The 25714-nt window shown below is 44.6% G+C and overlaps 1 protein-coding gene across 6 annotated transcripts in view; it reads right to left on the reverse strand.

The window, feature by feature from the left end:
• Positions 1–6804: 6804 nt before the first annotated feature.
• palm1a (paralemmin 1a) overlaps positions 6805–25714 on the reverse strand; it is a 29311-nt gene continuing 10401 nt past the window's right edge. Inside the window, exons 5-11 of one of the 6 annotated variants that reach the window (XM_078168410.1) lie at positions 16361–16424; positions 15719–15740; positions 15570–15641; positions 13803–13868; positions 12168–12299; positions 9111–9662; positions 6805–7045 (exon numbers count right to left, since the gene is read on the reverse strand). In XM_078168410.1, coding sequence (XP_078024536.1) covers positions 7035–7045; positions 9111–9662; positions 12168–12299; positions 13803–13868; positions 15570–15641; positions 15719–15740; positions 16361–16424 — 919 coding nt within the window. In that variant the 3' untranslated portion in view covers positions 6805–7034. Of the gene's footprint in view, positions 9663–12167; positions 12300–13802; positions 13869–15569; positions 15642–15718; positions 15741–16360; positions 16425–25714 lie in introns of all 6 variants that reach the window. The other 5 variants (XM_078168409.1, XM_078168411.1, XM_078168412.1 and 2 more) reach the window with 5 other exon arrangements.

Below are 25714 nucleotides of genomic sequence, written 5' to 3' on the forward strand. Positions count from 1 at the left end.
GGAGATACACATGTTGTGCCTTGACTGAAAATGTAAATGTTTTTATTATGTCCCATCAGTTTGTCCTCTGACTGTCTGACTGGTTCTTGTTGCTGAGCAGCTGCTGCCCCCTGCTGTTCACACACACACACACACACACACACACACACACAGCTTCAATTTCACACTGAGCGACACGTTTCTACAGGACAGTGCGAAACAGACTGTGATGTGTTTCCTGTTGTGTGGTGGGCGTGTCAGAGGCAAGATTCAGGTGGAGCTGTTTGTTTGTTTGTTTAGTGTTTGTTTATATTTCTCACCTGCTGTGATGATGTAAACATGTTTGCCATGATGCTGCTGAAACTAAATTAAAGCTGCAGTGTTAAATTCACAGTGTTGATTGACACGTCTGTCTGTGTGTCTGTCTGTCTGTGAGGTCTCACCTTGGCGTCGTGGTCCAGACTGTGACAGAGAACCTGCCAGGGAGGTGTGTACCTGAACATCTGAACTGGATCTGACTGGTTCCCACTGCTGTTGGTCTTTGTGATGATGATGATGATGATGATGATGATGTCAGTCAGACCATCAGCCAGCAGGAACCAATCACCATCAACCCTTCAAGAGACAGAGTAAAGACTGACCAAAAAGCCACCGTCCAATCAGAAAGAATCAACAGTGTAAACAGGAAGTCACCAACGAGCTGTAACCACAGACTGTAGAAAGGAAGTGATGTCATCACTGGTCTGTGGACTCCAGTTTGGGTTTGTGGAGCCAGAGGTGACCGTATTTGGATGAGAGGGCGGAGCTTGAATACGCACTGCAACACCTGTATCCTGACCGACAGGTTACTATAGTACCGACTTATCACTGACTGAGATGACACACAGCGAACATGTGAAGGAGAAACTTCGTCTACGCAGGAAACTTTTTAAATATTTAAAATATAAAAAACAGAAGGATTGAAAGAAAACAAATGTCAGGAATACTGTGAGAAAATGTTGTTGTTGTTGTTGTTGTTGTTGTTGAAACTATTTATTTAATGAATATTTAAACAGGAAGTTTTTTCACTTATTTACAGAAAATAAAGGTTTGTTTACAAACACAAGTCGTTTTGTTTGTCAACAGAAAATTAATGTTTACCAACATCAGCAGCATCCAATCACGTCATCTGACTGTCAGAGGTGGGCGGGGCTACGACGACCTTCACATTTTCTTTACATCACTGACTTTTAACAAACCCCTGGATGATGTCATGATGATGTCACACAGGTAAGAGTAAACAAAGATAAACAAACAGAACGAGGTCTCACCTGCAGGTCCAGCTGACGGAGGACTGATCCACACCGACCCACTGTGTGTGTGTGTCACTGTGTGTGTGTGTGTGTGTGTGTGTGTGTTGCTGAGCTGTAGAATTTGTCAGGAATCCTGCTGACCGACAGAAACACACTGCCAATGACTGACCACACCCACCACACACACAATAACATACACACACGCACACAATAACACACACACACACACAATAACACACACGCACACAATAACACACACGCACACAATAACACACAATAACACACACATACACACACACACACACAATAACACACACGCACACAATAACACACACACACACACAATAAAACACACACACACACACACACACACACACAATAAAACACACACACACACACACACACACACACACAGTGTTTAGGTACAGTACAGGCCAAAAGTTTGGACACACCTTCTCATTCAATGCGTTTTCTTTATTTTCATGACTATTTACATTGTAGATTCTCACTGAAGGCATCAAAACTATGAATGAACACATGTGGAGTTATGTACTTAACAAAAAAAGGTGAAATAACTGAAAACATGTTTTATATTCTAGTTTCTTCAAAATAGCCACCCTTTGCTCTGATTACTGCTTTGCACACTCTTGGCATTCTCTCCATGAGCTTCAAGAGGTAGTCACCTGAAATGGTTTCCACTTCACAGGTGTGCCTTATCAGGGTTAATTAGTGGAATTTCTTGCTTTATCAATGGGGTTGGGACCATCAGTTGTGTTGTGCAGAAGTCAGGTTAATACACAGCCGACAGCCCTATTGGACAACTGTTAAAATTCATATTATGGCAAGAACCAATCAGCTAACTAAAGAAAAACCAGTGGCCATCATTACTTTAAGAAATGAAGGTCAGTCAGTCCGGAAAATTGCAAAAACTTTAAATGTGTCCCCAAGTGGAGTCGCAAAAACCATCAAGCGCTACAACCAAACTGGCACACATGAGGACCGACCCAGGAAAGGAAGACCAAGAGTCACCTCTGCTTCTGAGGATAAGTTCATCCGAGTCACCAGCCTCAGAAATGGCAAGTTAACAGCAGCTCAGATCAGAGACCAGATGAATGCCACACAGAGTTCTAGCAGCAGACCCATCTCTAGAACAACTGTTAAGAGGAGACTGCGCCAATCAGGCCTTCATGGTCAAATAGCTGCTAGGAAACCACTGCTAAGGAGAGGCAACAAGCAGAAGAGATTTGTTTGGGCCAAGAAACACAAGGAATGGACATTAGACCAGTGGAAATCTGTGCTTTGGTCTGATGAGTCCAAATTTGAGATCTTTGGTTCCAACCGCCGTGTCTTTGTGAGACGCAGAAAAGGTGAACGGATGGATTCCACATGCCTGGTTCCCACTGTGAAGCATGGAGGAGGAGGTGTGATGGTGTGGGGGTGTTTTGCTGGTGACACTGTTGGGGATTTATTCAAAATTGAAGGCACACTGAACCAGCATGGCTACCACAGCATCCTGCAGCGACATGCCATCCCATCCGGTTTGCGTTTAGTTGGACGATCATTTATTTTTCAACAGGACAATGACCCCAAACACACCTCCAGGCTGTGTAAGGGCTATTTGACCAAGAAGGAGAGTGATGGAGTGCTGCGGCAGATGACCTGGCCTCCACAGTCACCGGACCTGAACCCAATCCAGATGGTTTGGGGTGAGCTGGACCGCAGAGTGAAGGCAAAGGGGCCAACAAGTGCTAAACACCTCTGGGAACTCCTTCAAGACTGTTGGAAAACCATTTCAGGTGACTACCTCTTGAAGCTCATGGAGAGAATGCCAAGAGTGTGCAAAGCAGTAATCAGAGCAAAGGGTGGCTATTTTGAAGAAACTAGAATATAAAACATGTTTTCAGTTATTTCACCTTTTTTTGTTAAGTACATAACTCCACATGTGTTCATTCATAGTTTTGATGCCTTCAGTGAGAATCTACAATGTAAATAGTCATGAAAATAAAGAAAACGCATTGAATGAGAAGGTGTGTCCAAACTTTTGGCCTGTACTGTATGTGATCACATGACTTCCTGGTCTGAACTGTCTGGGTTGTTTTTTAATGTAACAGCAAAAAGTGTGCCGTTACATCACTTCCTGTCGGGGACACACAGGTTGCAGTTCTGTTTATGAGGAGGTCATGTGTTGTTGAGCCTCAGTCAGCAGGTTACCATGACAACAGGAGGCGTCTGATGAATGACATTGATGACACTTGTCAACACAAACTTAAAGTTTCCACCGAGCTCCTCCTCTTTCCTCATGACATCATCTCCCTGACGCCATTCACCACCATCTGATGATGACATCATACAATCAGCTGATTCATGTTTAGATTCAATTCAATTCAATTTTATTTCAATTTTATTTATAAAGCCCAATATCACAAATCACAATTTGCCTCACAGGGCTTTACAGCATACGACATCCCTCTGTCCTTATGACCCTCACAGCTGATCAGGAAAAACTCCCCAAAAAACCCTTTAACGGGGAAAAAACGGTAGAAACCTCAGGAAGAGCAACTGAGGAGGGATCCCTCTTCCAGGACGGACAGACGTGCAATAGATGTCGTACAGAACAGATCAGCATAATAAATTAACAGTAATCCACATGACACAATGAGACAGAGAGAGAGACAGAGAGACAGAGAGAGAGAGAGAGAGAGACAGAGAGAGAGAGAGAGAGAGAGAGATGCAGGTAATAACAGTAGCTTACAACAACATTATTGAAAGTAATAATATTATAGTTATAGTTCTGGCTACTGTGGTACAATATGTTGAAAGTATGTATTAATATCAGACAGTATACATGTGTGACAATAGTCATATGTGTATAATAACAGTAGAAGTATGACTAATGACTAATGATGGCAGCAGCAGCAGGAGGCATCTGGCAGGACCACGGCAGCAGCACAACCACACACGTCACGCTGTCCAGGCACCGCTGTGATATGAGTTAATCTGAGAGACAGTGGAGCACAAAGGCTCCGGAGAAGAAGCCGAGTTAGTGACATCCAGAATGGCCGAGTTAGCAAGATGTAGTAATAGAATACGAGAGAGAGAGAGAGAGAGAGAGAGAGAGAGAAGGTGCCCGGTGTATTATAGGGGGGTCCTCCGGCAGACTAGGCCTAAGTCAGCCTAACTAGGGGCTGGTACAGGGCAAGCCTGAGCCAGCCCTAACTATAAGCTTTATCAAAGAGGAAAGTCTTAAGTCTAGTCTTAAATGTGGAGACGGTGTCTGCCTCCCGGACCGTAACAGGAAGATGATTCCACAGGAGAGGAGCCTGATAGCTGAAGGCTCTGGCTCCTGATCTACTTTTGGAGACTTTAGGGACCACGAGTAACCCTGCGTTCTCAGAGCGCAGTGTTCTGGTGGGATAATATGGCACTATGAGCTCTCTAAGATATGACGGAGCTTGACCATTTAGAGCTTTATAAGTTAACAGTAGGATTTTAAATTCAATTCTGGATTTTACAGGGAGCCAGTGCAGAGAAGCTAAAACAGGAGAAATATGATGTCGTTTCTTAGTTCCTGTTAGTACACGTGCTGCTGCATTCTGAATTAGCTGGAGAGTTTTTAAGGACTTACTAGAGCTACCTGATAATAGAGAGTTACAGTAATCCAGCCTTGAGGTAACAAAAGCGTGGACCAATTTTTCTGCATCTTTTCGGGTCAGGATAGGCCTAATTTTCACAATATTACGCAGATGAAAAAATGCAGTCCGTGAGGTTTGTTTTAAATGAGAATTAAAAGACAAATCTTGATCAAATATTACTCCGAGGTTTCTTATGGTAGTGCTAGAGGCCAGAGCAATGCCATCTAGAGAAACTATGTCATCAGATAAAGAGTCTCTGAGTTGTTTGGGGCCAAGAACAATAACTTCAGTTTAGATGGAGACGTGTTGGATACGGTGGTGTCATTCAGGTTCGAGGAACTTCCTGTGGACGTGTTAACAGCTCCTTCACAATATGAGTCACGGCTGACTTTTTTAACAAAGTTTGTGTCACATGACCTCTGGCCTGTTTACAGTTGGCTCTGTGTGTCGTCATGGAGACGATGTAAACAAACCAACGGGCCAACAGTTTCTCAGACTGGTGTAGAGACACATGTTTAAAAGACCTGGCGTCGTATTCACAAAGCTTCCTCGTACACAGAGTTTCATCTAACGACAGAATTCTGAGAAAATCCTTAGGACTGTGACGTTTCCTTAGAATTTCCCCTTAAAGTTAAGTCTTAAGTTCAGACGAGGTCCTGGTGAAGATAAAAGTTCCTCATGGAGCTCCTGCTGCAGATCAGATGATGTCATCAGGGATACACACACATTTCCCAGCTGACTCTGTAACGTCAGAAACAAAATGATGACATCATCACTGAGGTATGTGAGGTCAGAGCAGCAGTGATGAGTTGAGTCTGTCTCAACCTTCATCAGCAGTGATCACACTAACACTGACACTGTCACAGTCTGCAGTTCATCTCATGTCCACTGGGTGTCCTCACACCTTACAGGCTCACAGAGGGGCGTGTCTCTGACAACCAATCACATCACACCTAACAACAGGGTCGACCACACCTCCTCACTGAGGTCACAGTTTCTGTCCCTTCATCACTCACAGAACTTTCCTGAATCACTCCTGACCTCTGACCTCTGACTGACAGTTCTCAGCTCTGTGACGATTCTCAGGATATTTGTGAACACGGCTCCTCAACATGACAGACTAATAAACACGTCTCTGGATCTGAGCAAATATCACAACACTGACTTTTTCAAGAGGGAATGAAAGATGGAGGCTGCGTTCACATCGTCCACCATCAGACCAAAATGGTGAGAAGAGAAAAGTGTCACTGGTGTGAACTGGCCGGTCTGAGCTCGACTCAAGCCAGCTGATGATGTCATCTGACACCCTGCTGGTTTTAAAGCACGTCACCTGTTTCAACAGCCAATCAGCTTGTAGTGAGGTCAGCTGGTCAAGTCAAAATGACCACTGTTGGCTTGCTGCAGCAGGTGCTCCGTCCCCACAGAGCCCTCTGTTTCTGTCCTCACAGTGTGCCGGTGTCAGACGGTGGGTCGCTGCTGCTGCTGGCTGTATGTGCTTATGCCCCGCCCCCACACACATTCTCATTGACTGATGAATTGGCGCTGGTTATTTATATTATTGTGGCGTATTGATTATGAATACAGTCCATCTGATGCTGGTTTTGTTTCATCACTGGAGCCAGTATCTCACTATCACTATCCTCATTCAGATTTTAAGAAGCTACAAATTATATTCAGCCACAAAATAAGTCTGAAAAGCTGCAAATCAGAACGAAGTACAGAGAGTCGTTGACTAGAGATGATGCGCCGTCTCATGGCGGTCACTTCCTGTCAACGTCTCTACATGAGGCCACACCCCCTCCTCAACCTTAAACAACCAATGAGTGACCTGCATTGATGTCTCAGTAGGAAACCCCCCTACAGTACCCCATGTGTGACAGAGAACAGACAGCAGACGGCAGTGATGAAGCAAAGTCTTTATTCTCATCATCATCATCAGTCCATCCTCAGAACTCTGACAGGGATCTAACATATTGATCAGGTATTGATCGGGAATTGATCGGCCTCCTGCCCCTCACTGTTTCTTTGATCCAAACCAGGACCGGCCATCTCTTCCTGTCTTCACTTACATCTCTGTCTTCAGTCGGCCATCTTTGTTATGTGGTTACCATGGCAACGGTGCGTCAGCAGATCAGTTCAGATCTGTTGATGGAAGACAGGAAGCCATTTTAATGTGACGCGAGGACGTCTCTAAGGACGTCTCACTGCTTCACTTCAACTCTGTCCATCACAGAAGACATGTACAGAGAGACAGGAGCTGATGGAGGAAGATGGAGGATGAGGATGGTGGATGGCAGACGGAGTGATCACACCTGCCAACTGCTCTAGACGATGATGTCACAGGTCACATGATGTTGTGAATTAAATAAGCGATTGTTGCTGAGTCACACAAACATGGCTGCCCCGAGAAGAGGTCACAGTCAACCAGTGTGTTAGCATGCTGATGTTAGCGTGCTAACACCACCGTGCAGATTTCGTCTTTGTTTCTATTATTAAGATCTAGTTTTAGGTCGTCATCGTCTCGTCGTGGACAAAAGATTGTTGACGCAAAATTTTTGTCAACGAATTAACACTGCTAATGAAGGTGATGAAGGTGATGTGTGTGATGAAGATGATGAAGGTGATGTGTGTGATGAAGATGATGAAGGTGATGTGTGTGATGAAGGTGATGTGTGTGATGAAGGTGATGTGTGTGATGAAGATGATGAAGGTGATGAAGATGATGTGTGTGATGAAGGTGATGTGTGTGATGAAGATGATGTGTGTGATGAAGATGATGAAGATGATGAAGGTGATGTGTGTGATGAAGGTGATGTGTGTGATGAAGATGATGAAGGTGATGAAGATGATGTGTGTGATGAAGGTGATGTGTGTGATGAAGATGATGTGTGTGATGAAGATGATGAAGATGATGAAGGTGATGTGTGTGATGAAGGTGATGTGTGTGATGAAGATGATGAAGGTGATGAAGATGATGTGTGTGATGAAGGTGATGTGTGTGATGAAGGTGATGTGTGTGATGAAGATGATGAAGATGATGAAGGTGATGTGTGTGATGAAGGTGATGTGTGTGATGAAGATGATGAAGGTGATGAAGATGATGTGTGTGATGAAGGTGATGTGTGTGATGAAGATGATGAAGGTGATGAAGATGATGTGTGATGAAGGTGATGTGTGTGATGAAGATGATGAAGGTGATGAAGATGATGTGTGATGAAGGTGATGTGTGTGATGAAGATGAAGGTGATGCGTGTGATGAAGATGAAGGTGATGAAGATAATGTGTGTGATGAAGGTGATGAAGGTAATGTGTGTGAGGAAGATGATGTGTGTGATGAAGATGATGAAGGTGATGAAGATGATGTGTGTGTGATGAAGGTGATGTGTGTGATGAAGATGATGTGTGTGATGGTGATGTGTGTGATGAAGATGATGAAGGTGATGTGTGTGATGAAGGTGATGTGTGTGATGGCGATGTGTGTGATGAAGCTGATGAAGGTGATGTGTGTGATGAAGATGATGTGTGTGATGAAGATGATGAAGGTGATGAAGATGATGTGTGTGTGATGAAGGTGATGTGTGTGATGAAGATGATGTGTGTGATGGTGATGTGTGTGATGAAGCTGATGAAGGTGATGTGTGTGATGAAGATGATGTGTGTGATGAAGATGATGTGTGTGATGAAGGTGATGTGTGTGATAAAGGTGATGTGTGTGATGAAGGTGATGTGTGTGATGAAGATGATGTGTTTGATGAAGGTGATGAAGGTGATGAAAGTGATGTGTGTGTACCAACAGAATGATCCAGAGTCAGCGTGGTGCGTTCAGGGTCGACTTGTCGGTCAGATCAGTTTATTTTCTTTTTAAAACTAAAAACAAACAGGAACTTACAAAATCAAATAAATACAAACTCTAGAATTATTAACTGTCTGATTTCACAGTGACGACTGCGTGGCTAATGCTAATGCTAATGCTAATCAGATGCATCGAGCAGACAGGAGGAGTACAAAAGTAAAAAGGTTTCAGGGAAATAGAAAAAGTAAAGAGAGGTTTTATAAAACAGGAGAATGAAGAAACAGGAAATGATGTCATGTTGTTAGAGGCGGGGCTGAGGGCAGTGGGTGGAGTCTGTGTCCTGAAAAGTCTCCGTCCTTTTTATTCTTGTATGATTTGACTTTCTGCAGGATCACATGATGCTGCAGCACTTACACGGCTGTTTCTCCTTCTTTATCTCCACCGCTCCTCCCTTCACCTCCTCTGCCGTCTCACCATTGCTCGCCGCCGGCTGTGTCCCTGGAGGTTTGGTGGAGGGCGGTGGGGCGGAGGAGGCAGCTGGAGGCGGAGCTGGTGTCTGAGTGCCAACCACTGCCTCCTCCTTCTCTCCGCCCGGTGACGTTTTCCCGTTGGCGTCATCGATGAGCACGAGCTCTGCCTTCACCGTCCCCTGCAGACCCAGAACCTTCCTGGTCTCATCCTCGTCCTCCACGCTCTGGTATCCCATGAACACCATGGTGACGGGGTTCTCGGCGCTGGCCTCGGCCATGCTCGGCTCACCGCCCACTTTGGTTTCCAGCCCGGTGATCTCCGTTGGTGGTGGCAGCTCGGGAACCACCTCCTCCTGGACCTCCGCTGTCGGGAGGGAAGTCACCGTGGCAACAGTCTGCGACATCATCGAGGCCTCGTCGGCTTTATGGATCAGGTCTTCGACCTCGGAGGAGCTGAGCAGCTGGACGCCGTCTTCACCGTTCATCTCGTGGACCACTGAGGGACAGAGAGACAAGATCAGGATCAGACTGCAGACCAGAATCAAGATCAGAGTCCAGATCAGGATCAAGATCAGAGTCCAGACCAGGATCAGAGTCTAGACCAGGATCAGGATCCGAGTCCAGACCAAGATCAGGATCCGAGTCCAGACCAAGATCAGAGTCCAGATCAGGATCAGGATCAGACTCTAGACCAGGATCAGGATCAGACTCCAGATCAGGATCAGAGTCCAGACCAGGATCAAGATCAGAGTCCGGATCAAGATCAGAGTCCAGATCAGGATCAAGATCAGAGTCCAAACCAGGATCGGGATCAGAGTGCAGACCAGGACCAGGATCAGAGTACAGACCAGGATTGGGATCAGAGTCCAGATCAGGATCGGGATCAGACTAAAGACCAGGATGAGGATCAGACTGCAGATCAGAGTCCAGACCAGGATCAGGATCAGAGTCCAGACCAGGATCAGAGTCCGGATCAAGATCAGAGTCCAGATCAAGATCAGAGTCCAGACCAGGATTGGGATCAGAGTCCAGACCAGGATCGGGATCAGAGTCCAGATCAGGATCAGAATCCAGACCAGGATCAGGGTCAGACCAGGATCAGGATCAAGATCAGAGTCCACACCAGGATCGGGATCAGAGTCCAGATCAGGATCAGGATCAGAGTCAGGATCAGGATCAGACTCCAGACCAGGATCAGACTCCAGATCAGGATCAAGATCAGAGTCCACACCAGGATCGGGATAAGAGTCCAGATCGGATCAGAGTCTAGACCAGGATCAGAGTACAGACCAGGATCAAGATCAGAATCCAGACCAGGAACAGAGTCCAGACCAGGATCAGGATCAGAATCCAGACCAGGATCGGGATCAGAGTCCAGACCAGGATCAGGATCAGAGTCCAGACCAGGATCAGGATCAGTGTGCAGACCAAGATCAGGATCAAAGTCCAGACCAGGATCAGAGTCCAGACCGGGATCAGAGTCCAGACCGGGATCAGGATCAGACTCCAGACCAGGATCAGAGTCCGGATCAAGATCAGAGCCCAGACCAGGATCAGAGTCCAGACCAGGATCAAGATCAGTGTGCAGACCAAGATCAGGATCAAAGTCCAGACCAGGATCAGAGTCCAGACCAGGATCAGGATCAGAGTCCAGACCAGGATCAGAGTCCGGATCAAGATCAGAGTCCAGATCAAGATCAGAGTCCAGACCAGGATTGGGATCAGAGTCCAGACCAGGATCGGGATCAGAGTCCAGATCAGGATCAGAATCCAGACCAGGATCAGGGTCAGACCAGGATCAGGATCAAGATCAGAGTCCACACCAGGATCGGGATCAGAGTCCAGATCAGGATCAGGATCAGAGTCAGGATCAGGATCAGACTCCAGACCAGGATCAGACTCCAGATCAGGATCAAGATCAGAGTCCACACCAGGATCGGGATAAGAGTCCAGATCGGATCAGAGTCTAGACCAGGATCAGAGTACAGACCAGGATCAAGATCAGAATCCAGACCAGGAACAGAGTCCAGACCAGGATCAGGATCAGAATCCAGACCAGGATCGGGATCAGAGTCCAGACCAGGATCAGGATCAGAGTCCAGACCAGGATCAGGATCAGTGTGCAGACCAAGATCAGGATCAAAGTCCAGACCAGGATCAGAGTCCAGACCGGGATCAGAGTCCAGACCGGGATCAGGATCAGACTCCAGACCAGGATCAGAGTCCGGATCAAGATCAGAGCCCAGACCAGGATCAGAGTCCAGACCAGGATCAAGATCAGTGTGCAGACCAAGATCAGGATCAAAGTCCAGACCAGGATCAGAGTCCAGACCAGGATCAGGATCAGAGTCCAGACCAGGATCAAGATCAGTGTGCAGACCAAGATCAGGATCAAAGTGCAGACCAGGATCAGAGTCCAGACCAGGATCAGGATCAGAGTCCAGATCAGGATTAGGATCAGACTCTAGACCAGGATCAGGATCAGACTCCAGATCAGGATCAGAGTCCAGACCAAGATCAGAGTCCAGATCAGGATCAGGATCAGACTCTAGACCAGGATCAGGATCAGACTCCAGATCAGGATCAGAGTCCAGACCAGGATCAAGATCAGTGTGCAGACCAAGATCAGGATCAAAGTCCAGACCAGGATCAGAGTCCAGACCAGGATCAGGATCAGAATCCAGACCAGGATCGGGATCAGAGTCCAGACCAGGATCAGGATCAGAGTCCAGACCAGGATCAGGATCAGAGTCCAGACCAGGATCAAGATCAGTGTGCAGACCAAGATCAGGATCAGAGTCCAGACCAGGATCAGAGTCCAGACCAGGATCAGGATCAGAGTCCAGACCAGGATCAGAGTCCAGACCAAGATCAGAGTCCAGATCAAGATCAGAGTCCAGACCAGGATCAGAGTCCAGATCAGGATCAGGATCAGACTCCAGACCTCCTCCTGCTGTTCAGTCAGGTTTCAGTTTAATCATTCTGTTTCCTGTGACGTCACCTTTCCTCTCGTCCTCGTACACTTTGACCCCTTGGTGAGACAGGTCAACAGGAAGTGTGGTGTTAGTGGACAGAACCCTGGTCTCCCCCGTCACTTTGTCCCGCTCCACCTTAATCTCCACCGAGTACATCGCTGGAGAGGGGCGGGGTTAGGGGCGGAGTCACACAGGGTGAACAAAACACACACACACACACACACACACACACACAGTTAAAGACTCACACACACTCAGACACACAGACAGACACACACACACAGAGTTAAAGACTCACACACACTCAAGACACAGAAAGACACACACACAGACAGGTGGTTAAATGTCAGACATGAACCTGAATTATTCCTGCTGATGTCACCTGTCTACCTGCTGTGACCTTTGACCTCCTGATGCTGCTTGTGTCCACAGGACGTCTCAACACACTCTACTCACTTCCTGTGGACAGCAGGAGAAGCAGTCGTGCAGTGCATGCTGGGAGAACGTAGACCAGGTTCAACATTCAGCGCCTGACTCACAACACCTGGACCAAACTGTCTCCGTAGAGGCTCCGCCCACTTCTATCTCACCTTTGCACTAACAGAGTCCAGTTGATTGTTGACCAGGTCTGTGGTTGGTCCACTAAGACCTCTTTACTCTAACAGCAGATGTGGTCTGACGGGAGGCGTCCATGTTTGTCTGGTTCAGTGTCTCAGGCTGCTGTCAGCCCTAGAGTGGTCTCCTCTGGTCTGAATCAGGGACTCATGTTGTTCCAAAGTTGTATAATTGCCTAGAGTTGGTTCGTGTTCTCACGGCAGCATTTACAAGAGGACCAGATCAAATGCCTTGTGTGAGAAAGCTGCTCTTGATTGGTCAGAATTTCCATGTGGGAAAAATCCAGGAAGTAAAGCAAACGTTGAAGAAGAGTACACTTGCAAGATAAATGTGACACTTTCTAATGTCACAATGGAGGGACAACTACGCAGGTTGATTTTAGCGCTGCTCATCGTGGACTATATTGCTGTCATTGTTCATTTTAGTCAAAGCATACAGTTTGAAAACGAGGCGCGGCTCCAACTAGAAAACAATGTTTTGATGCATTGGATGTGCTGAATGTGCATATTAAGGCAGTACAGGAGGAGGTGCACATGAATAATCCTCCAGGACTGTAACATGCTCATGTTTAACCCAAACAATGTGTCATGTGACTGCAGTTGCTTCACATCCAGGTCGAACACCTTCTCACCACAAACCAACAGGACAGGTGTGAATGCAGCCTGATTTTAAGTTCTATATTTGTTATATTTACACGTCTCATCCCATGTTTACAGTTCACACTCTGCTGTTCAGTTTATTCAGGTTCAATGAGTGTTTGTTAGCGGGACGCGACCGAGACCTGACGACTGCTTCTCTCCGATCGTCATCATTAATCTGACCAAGTTAAAACTTAAAACTGTTGCAAGTCAGAAAACTACCACTCAGACGTTATTCACAGGGTCAGGTTACTTCCTGCATGAGCTGAACATTACTGTTCTCTATACACTCTGATCATCATCATCACCATCATCATCATCACTGACAGCTGTGGCGCTTCCATCAGCAGGACGTCAACAAACTGATGACCAGTTGTTATGAATGATTCAGGGTCAAGGGCTCCTCACCTCTCTTCATCTCGTCCGTCGCCTCTTTCGGTTTGTTCACTCGAGGGTTTTTGTGAACTTTGACCTCTGCAAAGGTTAATGGGAAAGAGAGGAGGCGGGCACAGAGACAGAGTACAGACTGAAGCTCTGAGGTCATCAGAAGGTCATCACAACACTTCACTGATTCCTCTTTGATCCATTCAGACTCACTGTAATCTGATTACAGTCTTCTGACCGCTCTAATCTGATTACAGTCTTCTGACCGCTCTAATCTGATTACAGTCTTCTGACCGCTCTAATCTGGTTACAGTCATCTGAATGCTCTAATCTGATTACAGTCATCTGAATGCTCTAATCTGGTTACAGTCATCTGAATGCTCTAATCTGATTACAGTCATCTGAATGCTCTAATCTGGTTACAGTCATCTGAATGCTCTAATCTGGTTACAGTCATCTGAATGCTCTAATCTGGTTACAGTCATCTGAATGCTCTAATCTGGTTACAGTCATCTGAATGCTCTAATCTGATTACAGTCATCTGACCGCTCTAATCTGATTACAGTCTTCTGACCGCTCTAATCTGATTACAGTCATCTGACCGCTCTAATCTGATTACAGTCATCTGAATGCTCTAATCTGGTTACAGTCATCTGACCGCTCTAATCTGATCATAGTAGTTTATTTACTTTATTCAGTTCATATTATAATCTATATGAATTTTAGTTAACTGACTGCTTTCATTTTATTATTGCAATCTGACTACTGTACTCTATTTACTGTATTCTGTTTATATTGTAATCTGATTAAATTGTAATATGATCACAGTAATCTGTAATCTGACTGTATTTTAACACCATATTGTGACTAACATGGGCAGAGTAATATAATTTCTGTAATCTGAATACTGTAATTTGATTACTGTAACCCAACTGTTATTATATCTCTACTGTTGCATGACTACTGTAATCTGACTACTGCAATCTGACTACTGTAATCTGTTATGTTATTGCTATAATTTGTCATTTGTGAAGTGTAATCTAACCTCTGTATTCTGTCTAATGTAATCTGACTAGAAAGCCCACCAGAGAATGCACTTTTATCGGAAACTTTGGGCTTTTAATGTGGACAACACGTTTATGAAAATGTTTTATTCTTGTTTTTTAGAATCTGTTTTAACATTTTCATTTATCAGCTGGTATGGGTCAATCACCCTTATAAACAAAAGCCGGCTTCATAACATAGTTAAAGTGTGCAGCAAAATTGCCGGCCTAACATTAAATGACTTGACGTTCTTGTACCAGGCTGGGATCTTAAAGAGGGCCCAGTCAGTCCTGGCTGATCCCAGCTACCCTCTGCACGGAGAGTTCAGGTTGCTTCCGTCTGGCTGCAGGTACAGCCAAGTTACCTGCAGGACCAATAGGCTAAGGAACTCTTTTGTTCCAACTGCCATTGGCCTCCTAAATAAGGCACTTTAACTTTGAATGTAGTTGTTGTACTTCTGCTGTCATTATGTGTCTGTTTTTTTTGTTTTTTTTTATGTGTGAGATTGCTGGCTGCACAACAAATTGCCCCTCGGGGATAATAAAGTTTTCTTTGACCTTTGACCTTTGACTACTGTTATATGATTACTCTACTGCGATAAATATAACTTGATTATACAATCCGATAACTGTAATATGATTTGTAATCTAACTACTGTAATCTCTAAACAGTTACAGAAATAGGATTACTATAATCCCAGTAATGTAATCTGATTACAGAACACAGTAGAGTCCAGTAGAGTCTCACCTTGAACTATCTGACCTGAGGTTGTGGCTGGCCTGGTCTGCTGACGGCTGCTGTGACCTTTGACCTCTACAGCTGATCAGAGAGACACAGTGAACGAAGGAGAGGACGAAACAATGACACAAACAAAGACAAGAGAAGAAGAAATGTACCTTTAACTGATCCTGATGACACCTGCAGGCAGAGACAGAAACAGGAAGTTCAACTTCGCAATTATAGTCACTGTAGTCTAACAGGAAACAGATAAATTGCAACTGAAAATACAAAGTAAAATAAAATATTAAACTAGAGAAGCATTCTTATGTCCTACTAGCACCACCGACAGGTGGCAGTGTTAATTACAAGTGTCAAAGGTCGCTATAGTCTACAGAGTTTGTTACAATTGGCAGAGATCATTACAAGCGGCAGAGGTCATTACAAGCGGCAGAGGTCATTACAAGCGGCAGAGGTCGTTACAAGCGGCAGAGGTCATTACAAGCGGCAGAGGTCGTTACAAGCGGCAGAGGTCGTTACAAGCGGCAGAGGTCGTTACAAGCGGCAGAGGTCATTACAAGCGGCAGAGGTCATTACAGGCGGCAGAGGTCATTACAAGCGGCAGAGGTCATTACAGGCGGCAGAGGTCATTACAGGCAGCAGAGGTCATTACAGGCAGCAGAGGTCATTACAGGCAGTAGAGGTTGTAACAGCTACAATAACAACATCATGATTATTTAGTTTCATGTAATAAATGTAATCTGTAATCTTTAATAGGACTACTGTAATCAGTGTGTGTGTGTCTGTGTGTGTGTGCTCACAGTAGTGTGTTCTACTCTCTGACACAAGCCTCCACTTTCCAATCCGACGAGCTCCGCCTCCAACCTGCAACACACAATCATTCAGTTTCATACAGTCTGTTTAGTTGTGTAGTGATGAGGTGTGTTATAGTTGTGTAGTGATGAGGTGTGTTGTAGATGTGTAGTGATGAGGTGTGTTGTAGTTGTGTAGTGATGAGGTGTGTTGTAGTTGTGTAGTGATGAGGTGTGTTGTAGTTGTGTAGTGATGAGGTGTGTTGTAGTTGTGTAGGGATGAGGTGTGTTGTAGTTGTGCAGTGATGAGGTGTGTTGTAGTTGTGTAGTGATGAGGTGTGTTGTAGTTGTGTAGTGATGAGGTGTGTTGTAGATGTGTAGTGATGAGGTGTGTTGTAGTTGTGTAGTGATGAGGTGTGTTGTAGATGTGTAGTGATGAGGTGTGTTGTAGTTGTGCAGTGATGAGGTGTGTTGTAGTTGTGTAGTGATGAGGTGTGTTGTAGATGTGTAGTGATGAGGTGTGTTGTAGTTGTGTAGTGATGAGGTGTGTTGTAGTTGTGTAGTGATGAGGTGTGTTGTAGTTGTGTAGTGATGAGGTGTGTTGTAGTTGTGTAGTGATGAGGTGTGTTGTAGTTGTGTAGTGATGAGGTGTGTTGTAGATGTGTAGTGATGAGGTGTGTTGTAGATGTGTAGTGATGAGGTGTGTTGTAGATGTGTAGTGATGAGGTGTGTTGTAGATGTGTAGTGATGAGGTGTGTTGTAGTTGTGTAGTGATGAGGTGTGTTGTAGATGTGTAGTGATGAGGTGTGTTGTAGTTGTGTAGTGATGAGGTGTGTTGTAGTTGTGTAGTGATGAGGTGTGTTGTAGATGTGTAGTGATGAGGTGCGTTGTAGTTGTGTAGTGATGAGGTGCGTTGTAGTTGTGTAGTGATGAGGTGTGTTGTAGTTGTGTAGTGATGAGGTGTGTTGTAGATGAGGTGTGTTGTAGATGTGTAGCGATGAGGTGCGTTGTAGTTGTGTAGTGATGAGGTGTGTAGTAGTTGTGTAGTGATGAGGTGTGTTGTAGTTGTGTAGTGATGAGGTGTGTTGTAGTTGTGCAGTGATGAGGTGTGTTGTAGTTGTGTAGTGATGAGGTGTGTTGTAGATGTGTAGTGATGAGGTGTGTTGTAGATGTGTAGGGATGAGGTGTGTTGTAGATGTGTAGTGATGAGGTGTGTTGTAGATGTGTACTGATGAGGTGTGTTGTAGATGTGTAGTGATGAGGTGTGTTGTAGATGTGTAGTGATGAGGTGTGTTGTAGATGTGTAGGGATGAGGTGTGTTGTAGTTGTGTAGTGATGAGGTGTGTTGTAGATGTGTAGTGATGAGGTGTGTTGTAGATGTGTAGTGATGAGGTGTGTTGTAGATGTGTAGTGATGAGGTGTGTTGTAGTTGTGTAGGGATGAGGTGTGTTGTAGATGTGTAGTGATGAGGTGTGTTGTAGATGTGTAGTGATGAGGTGTGTTGTAGATGTGTAGTGATGAGGTGTGTTGTAGTTGTGTAGTGATGAGGTGTGTTGTAGATGTGTAGTGATGAGGTGTGTTGTAGATGTGTAGTGATGAGGTGTGTTGTAGTTGTGTAGTGATGAGGTGTGTTGTAGTTGTGTAGTGATGAGGTGCGTTGTAGTTGTGTAGTGATGAGGTGTGTTGTAGATGTGTAGTGATGAGGTGCGTTGTAGTTGTGTAGTGATGAGGTGCGTTGTAGTTGTGTAGTGATGAGGTGTGTTGTAGATGAGGTGTGTTGTAGATGTGTAGTGATGAGGTGTGTTGTAGTTGTGTAGTGATGAGGTGTGTTGTAGTTGTGTAGTGATGAGGTGTGTTGTAGATGTGTAGTGATGAGGTGTGTTGTAGATGTGTAGTGATGAGGTGCGTTGTAGTTGTGTAGTGATGAGGTGTGTTGTAGTTGTGTAGTGATGAGGTGTGTTGTAGATGTGTAGTGATGGGGTGTGTTGTAGTTGTGTAGTGATAAGGTGTGTTGTAGTTGTGTAGTGATGAGGTGTGTTGTAGATGTGTAGTGATGAGGTGTGTTGTAGATGTGTAGTGATGAGGTGCGTTGTAGTTGTGTAGTGATGAGGTGCGTTGTAGTTGTGTAGTGATGAGGTGCGTTTTAGTTGTGTAGTGATGAGGTGTGTTGTAGATGTGTAGTGATGAGGTGCGTTGTAGATGTGTAGTGATGAGGTGCGTTGTAGTTGTGTAGTGATGAGGTGCGTTTTAGTTGTGTAGTGATGAGGTGTGTTGTAGTTGTGTAGTGATGAGGTGTGTTGTAGTTGTGTAGTGATGAGGTGTGTTGTAGATGAGGTGTGTTGTAGATGTGTAGTGATGAGGTGCGTTGTAGTTGTGTAGTGATGAGGTGTGTTGTAGTTGTGTAGTGATGAGGTGTGTTGTAGATGTGTAGTGATGAGGTGTGTTGTAGTTGTGTAGTGATGAGGTGTGTTGTAGTTGTGCAGTGATGAGGTGTGTTGTAGTTGTGTAGTGATGAGGTGTGTTGTAGATGTGTAGGGATGAGGTGTGTTGTAGATGTGTAGTGATGAGGTGTGTTGTAGATGTGTAGTGATGAGGTGTGTTGTAGTTGTGTAGTGATGAGGTGTGTTGTAGATGTGTAGTAGTTGTGCAGTGATGAGGTGTGTTGTAGTTGTGTAGTGATGAGGTGTGTTGTAGTTGTGTAGTGATGAGGTGTGTTGTAGTTGTGTAGTGATGAGGTGTGTTGTAGATGTGTAGTGATGAGGTGTGTTGTAGATGTGTAGTGATGAGGTGTGTTGTAGATGTGTAGTAGTTGTGCAGTGATGAGGTGTGTTGTAGATGTGTAGTGATGAGGTGTGTTGTAGATGTGTAGTGATGAGGTGTGTTGTAGATGTGTAGTGATGAGGTGTGTTGTAGTTGTGTAGTGATGAGGTGTGTTGTAGATGTGTAGTGATGAGGTGTGTTGTAGATGTGTAGTGATGAGGTGTGTTGTAGATGTGTAGTGATGAGGTGTGTTGTAGTTGTGTAGTGATGAGGTGTGTTGTAGATGTGTAGTGATGAGGTGTGTTGTAGATGTGTAGTGATGAGGTGTGTTGTAGATGTGTAGTGATGAGGTGTGTTGTAGATGTGTAGTGATGAGGTGTGTTGTAGATGTGTAGTGATGAGGTGTGTTGTAGTTGTGTAGGGATGAGGTGTGTTGTAGATGTGTAGTGATGAGGTGTGTTGTAGATGTGTAGTGATGAGGTGTGTTGTAGTTGTGTAGTGATGAGGTGTGTTGTAGTTGTGTAGTGATGAGGTGTGTTGTAGATGTGTAGTGATGAGGTGTGTTGTAGTTGTGTAGTGATGAGGTGTGTTGTAGTTGTGTAGTGATGAGGTGTGTTGTAGTTGTGTAGTGATGAGGTGTGTTGTAGATGTGTAGTGATGAGGTGTGTTGTAGATGTGTAGGGATGAGGTGTGTTGTAGATGTGTAGTGATGAGGTGTGTTGTAGATGTGTAGTGATGAGGTGTGTTGTAGATGTGTAGTAGTTGTGCAGTGATGAGGTGTGTTGTAGTTGTGTAGTGATGAGGTGTGTTGTAGTTGTGTAGTGATGAGGTGTGTTGTAGTTGTGTAGTGATGAGGTGTGTTGTAGATGTGTAGTGATGAGGTGTGTTGTAGATGTGTAGGGATGAGGTGTGTTGTAGATGTGTAGTAGTTGTGTAGTGATGAGGTGTGTTGTAGTTGTGTAGGGATGAGGTGTGTTGTAGATGTGTAGTGATGAGGTGTGTTGTAGTTGTGTAGTGATGAGGTGTGTTGTAGTTGTGTAGTGATGAGGTGTGTTGTAGATGTGTAGTGATGAGGTGTGTTGTAGTTGTGTAGTGATGAGGTGTGTTGTAGTTGTGTAGTGATGAGGTGCGTTGTAGTTGTGTAGTGATGAGGTGTGTTGTAGATGTGTAGTGATGAGGTGTGTTGTAGTTGTGTAGTGATGAGGTGTGTTGTAGATGTGTAGTGATGAGGTGTGTTGTAGTTGTGTAGTGATGAGGTGTGTTGTAGATGAGGTGTGTTGTAGATGTGTAGTGATGAGGTGCGTTGTAGATGTGTAGTGATGAGGTGCGTTGTAGTTGTGTAGTGATGAGGTGCGTTGTAGTTGTGTAGTGATGAGGTGTGTTGTAGTTGTGTAGTGATGAGGTGTGTTGTAGTTGTGTAGTGATGAGGTGTGTTGTAGATGTGTAGTGATGAGGTGTGTTGTAGTTGTGTAGTGATGACGTGTGTTGTAGATGTGTAGTGATGAGGTGTGTTGTAGTTGTGTAGTGATGAGGTGTGTTGTAGTTGTGTAGTGATGAGGTGCGTTGTAGTTGTGTAGTGATGAGGTGTGTTGTAGTTGTGTAGTGATGAGGTGTGTTGTAGTTGTGTAGTGATGAGGTGTGTTGTAGATGAGGTGTGTTGTAGATGTGTAGTGATGAGGTGCGTTGTAGTTGTGTAGTGATGAGGTGTGTTGTAGTTGTGTAGTGATGAGGTGTGTTGTAGATGTGTAGTGATGAGGTGTGTTGTAGTTGTGTAGTGATGAGGTGTGTTGTAGTTGTGCAGTGATGAGGTGTGTTGTAGTTGTGTAGTGATGAGGTGTGTTGTAGATGTGTAGTGATGAGGTGTGTTGTAGATGTGTAGTGATGAGGTGTGTTGTAGATGTGTAGGGATGAGGTGTGTTGTAGATGTGTAGTGATGAGGTGTGTTGTAGTTGTGTAGTGATGAGGTGTGTTGTAGTTGTGTAGTGATGAGGTGTGTTGTAGATGTGTAGTGATGAGGTGTGTTGTAGTTGTGCAGTGATGAGGTGTGTTGTAGTTGTGTAGTGATGAGGTGTGTTGTAGATGTGTAGTGATGAGGTGTGTTGTAGTTGTGTAGTGATGAGGTGTGTTGTAGATGTGTAGTGATGAGGTGTGTTGTAGTTGTGTAGTGATGAGGTGTGTTGTAGATGAGGTGTGTTGTAGATGTGTAGTGATGAGGTGCGTTGTAGTTGTGTAGTGATGAGGTGCGTTGTAGTTGTGTAGTGATGAGGTGTGTTGTAGTTGTGTAGTGATGAGGTGTGTTGTAGTTGTGTAGTGATGAGGTGTGTTGTAGATGTGTAGTGATGAGGTGTGTTGTAGTTGTGTAGTGATGAGGTGTGTTGTAGTTGTGTAGTGATGAGGTGCGTTGTAGTTGTGTAGTGATGAGGTGTGTTGTAGTTGTGTAGTGATGAGGTGTGTTGTAGTTGTGTAGTGATGAGGTGTGTTGTAGATGAGGTGTGTTGTAGATGTGTAGTGATGAGGTGCGTTGTAGTTGTGTAGTGATGAGGTGTGTTGTAGTTGTGTAGTGATGAGGTGTGTTGTAGTTGTGTAGTGATGAGGTGTGTTGTAGATGAGGTGTGTTGTAGATGTGTAGTGATGAGGTGTGTTGTAGATGTGTAGTGATGAGGTGTGTTGTAGATGTGTAGTGATGAGGTGTGTTGTAGATGTGTAGTGATGAGGTGTGTTGTAGTTGTGTAGTGATGAGGTGTGTTGTAGTTGTGTAGTGATGAGGTGTGTTGTAGATGTGTAGTGATGAGGTGTGTTGTAGTTGTGTAGTGATGAGGTGTGTTGTAGATGTGTAGTGATGAGGTGTGTTGTAGATGTGTAGGGATGAGGTGTGTTGTAGATGTGTAGTGATGAGGTGTGTTGTAGATGTGTAGTGATGAGGTGTGTTGTAGATGTGTAGTGATGAGGTGTGTTGTAGTTGTGTAGGGATGAGGTGTGTTGTAGATGTGTAGTGATGAGGTGTGTTGTAGATGTGTAGTGATGAGGTGTGTTGTAGATGTGTAGTGATGAGGTGTGTTGTAGTTGTGTAGTGATGAGGTGTGTTGTAGATGTGTAGTGATGAGGTGTGTTGTAGATGTGTAGTGATGAGGTGTGTTGTAGTTGTGTAGTGATGAGGTGTGTTGTAGTTGTGTAGTGATGAGGTGCGTTGTAGTTGTGTAGTGATGAGGTGTGTTGTAGATGTGTAGTGATGAGGTGCGTTGTAGTTGTGTAGTGATGAGGTGCGTTGTAGTTGTGTAGTGATGAGGTGTGTTGTAGTTGTGCAGTGATGAGGTGTGTTGTAGTTGTGTAGTGATGAGGTGTGTTGTAGATGTGTAGGGATGAGGTGTGTTGTAGATGTGTAGTGATGAGGTGTGTTGTAGATGTGTAGTGATGAGGTGTGTTGTAGATGTGTAGTAGTTGTGCAGTGATGAGGTGTGTTGTAGATGTGTAGTGATGAGGTGTGTTGTAGATGTGTAGTAGTTGTGCAGTGATGAGGTGTGTTGTAGATGTGTAGTGATGAGGTGTGTTGTAGTTGTGTAGTGATGAGGTGTGTTGTAGTTGTGTAGTGATGAGGTGTGTTGTAGATGTGTAGGGATGAGGTGTGTTGTAGATGTGTAGTGATGAGGTGTGTTGTAGATGTGTAGTGATGAGGTGTGTTGTAGTTGTGTAGTGATGAGGTGTGTTGTAGTTGTGTAGTGATGAGGTGTGTTGTAGTTGTGTAGTGATGAGGTGTGTTGTAGATGTGTAGTGATGAGGTGTGTTGTAGATGTGTAGTGATGAGGTGTGTTGTAGATGTGTAGTGATGAGGTGTGTTGTAGTTGTGCAGTGATGAGGTGTGTTGTAGTTGTGTAGGGATGAGGTGTGTTGTAGATGTGTAGTAGTTGTGCAGTGATGAGGTGTGTTGTAGATGTGTAGTGATGAGGTGTGTTGTAGATGTGTAGTAGTTGTGCAGTGATGAGGTGTGTTGTAGATGTGTAGTAGTTGAGTAGTGATGAGGTGTGTTGTAGTTGTGTAGTGATGAGGTGTGTTGTAGATGTGTAGTGATGAGGTGTGTTGTAGTTGTGTAGTGATGAGGTGTGTTGTAGATGTGTAGTGATGAGGTGTGTTGTAGTTGTGTAGTGATGAGGTGTGTTGTAGTTGTGTAGTGATGAGGTGCGTTGTAGTTGTGTAGTGATGAGGTGTGTTGTAGATGTGTAGTGATGAGGTGTGTTGTAGTTGTGTAGTGATGAGGTGCGTTGTAGTTGTGTAGTGATGAGGTGTGTTGTAGTTGTGTAGTGATGAGGTGTGTTGTAGTTGTGTAGTGATGAGGTGTGTTGTAGATGAGGTGTGTTGTAGATGTGTAGTGATGAGGTGCGTTGTAGTTGTGTAGTGATGAGGTGTGTTGTAGTTGTGTAGTGATGAGGTGTGTTGTAGATGTGTAGTGATGAGGTGTGTTGTAGTTGTGTAGTGATGAGGTGTGTTGTAGTTGTGCAGTGATGAGGTGTGTTGTAGTTGTGTAGTGATGAGGTGTGTTGTAGATGTGTAGGGATGAGGTGTGTTGTAGTTGTGTAGTGATGAGGTGTGTTGTAGTTGTGTAGTGATGAGGTGTGTTGTAGTTGTGTAGTGATGAGGTGTGTTGTAGTTGTGTAGTGATGAGGTGTGTTGTAGTTGTGTAGTGATGAGGTGTGTTGTAGATGTGTAGGGATGAGGTGTGTTGTAGTTGTGTAGTGATGAGGTGTGTTGTAGTTGTGTAGTGATGAGGTGTGTTGTAGTTGTGTAGTGATGAGGTGTGTTGTAGTTGTGTAGTGATGAGGTGTGTTGTAGATGTGTAGTGATGAGGTGTGTTGTAGATGTGTAGTGATGAGGTGTGTTGTAGATGTGTAGTAGTTGTGCAGTGATGAGGTGTGTTGTAGATGTGTAGTGATGAGGTGTGTTGTAGTTGTGTAGTGATGAGGTGTGTTGTAGATGTGTAGTGATGAGGTGTGTTGTAGTTGTGTAGGGATGAGGTGTGTTGTAGATGTGTAGTGATGAGGTGTGTTGTAGATGTGTAGTGATGAGGTGTGTTGTAGTTGTGTAGTGATGAGGTGTGTTGTAGTTGTGTAGTGATGAGGTGTGTTGTAGTTGTGTAGTGATGAGGTGTGTTGTAGTTGTGTAGTGATGAGGTGTGTTGTAGTTGTGTAGTGATGAGGTGTGTTGTAGATGTGTAGTGATGAGGTGTGTTGTAGTTGTGTAGTGATGAGGTGTGTTGTAGTTGTGTAGTGATGAGGTGTGTTGTAGTTGTGTAGTGATGAGGTGTGTTGTAGTTGTGTAGTGATGAGGTGTGTAGTAGTTGTGTAGTGATGAGGTGTGTTGTAGATGTGTAGTGATGAGGTGTGTTGTAGATGTGTAGGGATGAGGTGTGTTGTAGATGTGTAGTGATGAGGTGTGTTGTAGATGTGTAGTGATGAGGTGTGTTGTAGATGTGTAGTAGTTGTGCAGTGATGAGGTGTGTTGTAGTTGTGTAGTGATGAGGTGTGTTGTAGTTGTGTAGTGATGAGGTGTGTTGTAGTTGTGTAGTGATGAGGTGTGTTGTAGTTGTGTAGTGATGAGGTGTGTTGTAGATGTGTAGTGATGAGGTGTGTTGTAGATGTGTAGTGATGAGGTGTGTTGTAGATGTGTAGTGATGAGGTGTGTTGTAGATGTGTAGTAGTTGTGTAGTGATGAGGTGTGTTGTAGTTGTGTAGGGATGAGGTGTGTTGTAGTTGTGTAGTGATGAGGTGTGTTGTAGTTGTGTAGTGATGAGGTGTGTTGTAGTTGTGTAGTGATGAGGTGTGTTGTAGTTGTGTAGTGATGAGGTGTGTTGTAGTTGTGTAGGGATGAGGTGTGTTGTAGATGTGTAGGGATGAGGTGTGTTGTAGATGTGTAGTAGTTGTGTAGTGATGAGGTGTGTTGTAGTTGTGTAGTGATGAGGTGTGTTGTAGTTGGGTAGTGATGAGGTGTGTTGTAGATGTGTAGTGATGAGGTGTGTTGTAGATGTGTAGGGATGAGGTGTGTTGTAGATGTGTAGTAGTTGTGTAGTGATGAGGTGTGTTGTAGTTGTGTAGGGATGAGGTGTGTTGTAGTTGTGTAGTGATGAGGTGTGTTGTAGTTGTGTAGGGATGAGGTGTGTTGTAGATGTGTAGTGATGAGGTGTGTTGTAGATGTGTAGTGATGAGGTGTGTTGTAGATGTGTAGTGATGAGGTGTGTTGTAGATGTGTAGTGATGAGGTGTGTTGTAGATGTGTAGTGATGAGGTGTGTTGTAGATGTGTAGTGATGAGGTGTGTTGTAGTTGTGTAGTGATGAGGTGTGTTGTAGATGTGTAGTGATGAGGTGTGTTGTAGTTGTGTAGTGATGAGGTGTGTTGTAGATGAGGTGTGTTGTAGATGAGGTGTGTTGTAGTTGTGTAGTGATGAGGTGTGTTGTAGATGTGTAGTGATGAGGTGCGTTGTAGTTGTGTAGTGATGAGGTGCGTTGTAGTTGTGTAGTGATGAGGTGTGTTGTAGTTGTGTAGTGATGAGGTGTGTTGTAGTTGTGTAGTGATGAGGTGTGTTGTAGATGTGTAGTGATGAGGTGTGTTGTAGTT

This window comes from Epinephelus lanceolatus, chromosome 6 (genome assembly GCF_041903045.1).
Source record: "Epinephelus lanceolatus isolate andai-2023 chromosome 6, ASM4190304v1, whole genome shotgun sequence".
Lineage (NCBI taxonomy): Eukaryota > Metazoa > Chordata > Actinopteri > Perciformes > Serranidae > Epinephelus > Epinephelus lanceolatus.